The 5,804-nt window shown below is 41.9% G+C and overlaps 1 protein-coding gene and 1 long non-coding RNA gene across 2 annotated transcripts; one reads left to right on the forward strand and one right to left on the reverse strand.

Annotated features, from left to right (window-relative positions):
- The first annotated feature begins 655 nt into the window (after window positions 1-655).
- Window positions 656-4,407, forward strand: LOC148017560 (artemisinic aldehyde Delta(11(13)) reductase-like). The gene is made up of 6 exons (XM_087663529.1): window positions 656-1,068; window positions 1,766-1,906; window positions 2,016-2,146; window positions 2,516-2,698; window positions 2,972-3,516; window positions 3,872-4,407. Exons 1-6 carry the CDS (start codon window positions 971-973, stop codon window positions 4,046-4,048), a joined length of 1,275 nt encoding a protein of 424 aa, XP_087519655.1. The 5' UTR covers window positions 656-970; the 3' UTR covers window positions 4,049-4,407.
- On the reverse strand, window positions 755-1,882 carry LOC148017561 (uncharacterized). The gene is made up of 2 exons (XR_015687972.1): window positions 1,745-1,882; window positions 755-1,659 (listed from the first exon to the last, which is right to left on the reverse strand). It is a non-coding gene; the product is annotated as an uncharacterized LOC148017561 (long non-coding RNA).
- Window positions 4,408-5,804: the final 1,397 nt, after the last annotated feature.

The following is a 5,804-nucleotide window of genomic DNA, read 5'->3' on the forward strand; positions in this document are numbered from 1 at the left end:
ATCATCACATGACCCCTACTTTCCGTATTTTATCTTTAGACCACATATTGTGGATCAACATATGATGTCATTAGTTGCACCCTTGTCACTAGTAGGGATGGTGGGTGTGTGACCCTGGTCTAAGTGCATATGTCCCCACCCAAGCGAGTGGGGTGTGTGCAAGAGCACTAATGGATGTCATCTTGTTTTGGAGCAACTTAAAATGTCATTAGTTGCACTCATTCTACAAGTGGGGATGGTGAGCATGTGATTGCAGCCTAAGAGTATTTGTCATGACCCCACTAAGTGTGGGTTGGCCCTTGGGCTTGCAAGAGCACTAGTGAGTGTCATCATGTCGTCATAGGTGATGTGGACAACGACAATGCAACATCTTTGAGTGCAGACTCCACAGAGCATGAGCTTTCTAGGGCAGTGGACCGATGAGCCAATTCAATTCAAGTGGGCTAGGGGAATGTGAGGGTGCCTTTGGCACAATGCAAGGGTGTGCTTGATTGGTCAACCTAGAAAATTGTAGAACTTCTGCAAAAACAAAAGAAAATGGGTTAATTAAGGTAAGGTTCTCCTGATGAGGCTTGACCGAGAGAGGAGTCCCTCATGTGTGTTTGTCTTGAATTGTGACTTTTATTGTATTGCACTGTGACTTTTATTGCTAGGCTTTGCCTATAAATTGAGGAAGCCTTATGGCTGGATTCCTTCACAGCCATCAACGCTCCCCTCTTTAGGATATACTCTCTTAGTCTCACCTCTGCAGAACTCTCTCTCTCTCTCTCTCTCTCTCTCTCTCTCTCTCTCTCTGTGTCTGTATATATCTAACACAAACCTTTATTATTCTTGCTCCTCTTCTTCATTTCCTTACCTGCTGTGTCAATCTTTGATTCTCTGTCTGTTTATATCGACTCCGACACTTCTCCTGCGTCTTCTTCTCCTTGATCGTATCGGCATTTGACTTCAGAGAGCTTCTAAGAGGAGCATGCGCAGATCCGCCCTCGCTTTGAACCGCGACGAAGATGAGGTCTTCAGCACTCTTCTGGCCCCTCTGAAGCTCGGCAAGTTCAATCTCAATCACAGGCAAGAAGCTCCCCATCTCCATGTCTGTTTCATCAGAGGCTTAACTGTTAATGTTTTTTGCTTCAATCTGATGAAATCATCAATGCTTCGTGTGACATTCGTTCATGATTTGCCTTTTAGATCTGTGATTCAGCCTCTTTCTTTGCTAATTACTTTGTCATTTCACTGAGTGTTCTTCGTTCGAGCTTTGGTTCGACCTGTTGCTTTGAGTTTTATCCTAAAAATTTCAGAGAACACCATCTACAGCTTTCTGTTCGGTTTTCATGACCTCACATCTATTCTCTGTGAATCATCTGTTCATATTCTTGGCAATGCTTTCTGTGAATCGATCGGGACTTTGGCTGCTCGACCTTCGATATAGCCTCATTTTTGTAATCATCTTCTCCTTCTGAAGAAAATTCAAGGCAGTCTGTGAATCATCCATGTTCTCTGTTGATATTTGAAAAGATGCATCAGTCTTATCTGTAAATCAACCATGTTTTCTCTTTCCTTTCAAAAGTGAAGGTTACATCCATGCTTTCTGTGAACTATCCAAGTCCTCTTCTCATTCGAATGCCGATACATCCGTGCTTTGAACCATCTATATATTCTCTGAAATTTAATGCAAATTGATCTATGGTTTGTGAGTATCACTTAATGTTTGATTTAACTGAAATCTTCGATGTTGCCTGACTACCTGGATGAATCATTTCTGCAGGGTTGTGTTGGCCCCTGTAACTCGTTGCAGAGCCCTTAATTATGTTCCGCAGCGTGCCCACATCGACTATTATGCCCAAAGAACAACCCCTGGTGGCCTGCTCATTTCTGAAGCTGTAGCAGTCTCTCAACAAGGCATTGGGTGAGTCACCCCATGAAATTTTTTAAATGAACAAGCCAAAATTCATGAAGTGCCTCAAAATTAAAGGCTTGTAAGTGTTTCATTAACAAGACCCTTAATCTGATCGCAGGTTTCCTCATTCCCCTGGAATTTGGAATGATGAGCAAGTGGAAGCATGGAAGAAGGTTGTAAAAGCTGTGCATGATAAGGGGGGGATCATCTTTTGCCAGCTATGGCATGTGGGCCGGGCATCTCACACATGTAAGTAGCTTTCCAGCCGTGGAATCAATATGTTCATTCAGTCATTATTGATTACTTTACACTGTTCATTTTAGAGCTGCAAAAGTGTGAATGTCTATTCGTATTTGTGCCAGGCGTTACATGCATGTTGGGTTGTGTGTGGGGGCCAATAAGGCCTTGCTATTAGTGACCAAACAATATTGAGCTGTATGGCTAGGCCTAAAAGCACCATTAACTAAATAGCATTGAATTATATGTGCTAATCCTCCTATTAACTGCATGTGTTAAAGGCCCTATGTGACTTCAATGTGCTAGATGTGTTATTAAGGCATCGTTGTGAAGTAGTGAGTGGTTGTGTTCTTTCTAAATTTGATTGACTATTTCGTGCAGTTTACCAACCTGAAGGATGTCAACCCGTTTCCTCAACTGAGAAGAAGATTAGTGAGGACTGGTCCATAAGGCTTCCTGATGGACTTATGGCTCAGTACTCACGGCCACGTGCCCTTGCGACCGAGGAGATACCAGCTATAGTCGACCAATTCCGCCAAGCTGCCAAGAATGCTCTTAAAGCAGGTATAACTCTTTCCTCCACCACTACAACTATGATATCTCTCACTGATGTTGTTGAATGCTGACTCAGTCGTACACATTTGTGGACTTTTGCAAAGATTTGCAAATGTTTTTGGATATAAAAAGTGCGTTGTAGGTTTATGACAATTGAGCTATCTCAAGTTCTTTTGTGATTGGTTCTCAAGTATAGAGCTAGATAATGCATTTGCACCTGTTGTGCTTGTATAACATGATGGGTGATTGTAAACTGTACTAAAAGCACTCTTCATGTGGCAGGTTTTGATGGGGTTGAGATCCATGCAGGACATGGGTACTTGGTGGATCAATTCTTCAAGGATGGGATAAATGATCGAGATGATGCATATGGTGGGTCTATTGAGAATAGGTGCAGGTTTGGGCTGGAGGTGTTGTCTGCTGTGGCGGGGGAGGTGGGTCCAGAGAGCACTGCCATACGAGTGTCACCTGTCATTGACCACATAGGGGCCATGGACTCGGATCCCCATGCATTGGGCCACTACCTCATCCACCAGCTCAACAAGGTGGGTCTGGCATACCTGCACATCACAGAGCCGCGCTTCACCAACCAAGGCGTGAAGGAGACAGACGAGGATATCACCACCATCATGCAAGAGTACAAGGGCCACATCATTAGCAGCGGTGGCTACACAAGGGAGTCGGGCATCGAGGCCATAAAGAGTGGGCGTGCCCACTTGATCTCATATGGGCGTCTTTTCATATCTAACCCAGACCTGCCTCTGCGCTTTGCCCTCAATGCGCCGCTCAACCGCTACGACCGCACCACCTTCTACACCCACCACCAGGTCGGTGCCCATAAAAACCGAGGTTTAGTCTTGTTAAATTCAAGGAAAATTTTGATGTTAAGGGTGATCACTGATCTAACTAGACAGCCAAGATGTTGCTAGGATTTGGTAGTAAAATCCCCCAAATTTCATGAGCCTTGATGATTGGATGCTTCTAATTGTAATTAGGATTCGTATTTCTCAATGTGGAAAGATTACAGTACAAACAGAGATGTGTGCGCCATAGCTTGGCATCTTTGCAGTGAAGGATTTTACAAATTTGAAGTCTAATCAGGCTTATAAATGTAGAGAAACTCATAAAATCGAGATTGTTGGGAAGTTTTGCATCGAATCTAATACGTGAATATTGCATCAGATTAAGGGCTACCTGGACTACCCCGCCCTCAACACAAGGGACTTGCTATTGCGGAGCCGGAGTGCGCGTCTCAGTGTCGTCCCACCACCCATTTGCTCACCCAAGTATGGTCGCGCCATTGATGCCAGTCTTTCCCCTCGCACCCCTATTATAGCCGCCTCACCACGCTTGAACTAATTTACAATGCAAAGGGTTAGCTTTGATGCCAGCCGACTATCACAAAGCTGCATGAATCAACGCGCATACAACTCAATTTGCCAAGATTGCAAGGGGCATGAGGCAACCCTAGGTCAAAGGCTCTACTATCGTAAGCTAGAATGGATGCTCATGCATAGTGCTGATGTAATAGAATAAATAATGTCGTATGCAAAGTTCTCTCTTACAAGGTGCTAATTATGCAAATGCTTATGTAATACAAAAAAAAAAAGGGTAGTCTCCAAGACTTGTGAGACATGGTGTTGTAGGACAATATTGTAGTATTTGTTGTAGACAATCTAAATTTTCATATGAACTTATGAACTATGATATGTTTATTATGTGCCTTGTAATTGTGGTGTCACTCCAATTTTTGTTTTACCACCTTCACGAGTCTAAAAGCTTCTTCACTTAGCAATGAAGAACAAACGTGTGCTTAAGCTTTGACATGCATAGATTTGAAAGCGTCAACATGAATGTATAGCTATCAAGTTTTCTCACGATTTTGTATCAAGAATGAACACAAGTCTTGAGTCTTATACACGAATTTATAGTTTGGCAAACTCTTAACTCCATTTCAAAATTGCCATTCAAGAAAGAACATCTAGTTTAAAAATATGCCTCGTTAATCTTATTGGTTGCATTGTGGTTGGTGTTTTAATACTCTTGATGTCAAAAGTAAACACCCATTCTGAATTTTTGGAACTTAACCATGGGATTTTGTTAGACTTTTAGTAGATGTTCTTCGTATACAAGACATCTCAAAGTATACTTCTAGCTTTTGTTATGCAACTTGAGTCTACATGAGTGATGAGTTTTAAAGCTAATTAGTAGAGAAGTTGGTTAAAAGTATTTAGGAACTCAAAAGACTTCAACATTCTTGAAAATTTTGAAGAAACTAGCTTTTGTTATGCAACTTGAGTCTACATGAGTAATGAGTTTTAAAGCCATGCCTTTGTGGTTGCTACATGCCTTAATGATATATAATGCCACACATTTTTGCAAACGAGACATCTATGAGATTGCACCACCATACAAAGTAAAGATATATCTCGTGCTTGATTGTCTTTCGTTACCATTCATTGCATAGTCTACATTAGTGTACCCAAGTACACCACTACTAGGCATATGCTCATATCCTTTGTACCACTTAAGTATCTCAAGATGCCTTTTCATTATTTCTCAATTCTTCTTGCTAGGATTTAATATATATCCGCTCACTCCCATTACAAAACTAATGTCCAATTGAGTGGCAATCATAGCATACATGAGACTACCCACACATGATGAATATAGAACCTTTGCCACTTTAGTCCTCTCATCATATTTCAGTCAACCATCAACAATTAGTTCCACATATGAAGGCAATGGAGTACTAGTTGCCTTCCTCCCCTCCATATTGAAATGTTACAACACTTTGTTGACATAATCCTTTTGGGATAGATAAATCACTTTCTTTGTTCTATCCCTATAGGGCAACACATGCTCAATGTTATGGGACGTTTGAACATGCTCCTGTTATTTCAAGAGCTTTGACCACTTAGTTGGCGACTACCTTTCACGTAGCCTCTTGCACATAAATACGAGATCTGTTTGTAGTGAATGCATAAAGCATACTCTCAATGATGAAGGGTGCTTGTAGCACACTCCATGATCCAATATGCACCTCCTAGATTCTCAAACCCTCTATGGCCTTCATTATGCTAGAAGAGAGTGTGGTAAGGCGTGAGAGAGTATG

This window comes from Lygodium microphyllum, chromosome 22 (genome assembly GCF_053477565.2).
Source record: "Lygodium microphyllum isolate KBCC chromosome 22, Lygodium_microphyllum_v1.1.10, whole genome shotgun sequence".
Classification (NCBI taxonomy): Eukaryota; Viridiplantae; Streptophyta; class Polypodiopsida; order Schizaeales; family Lygodiaceae; genus Lygodium; species Lygodium microphyllum.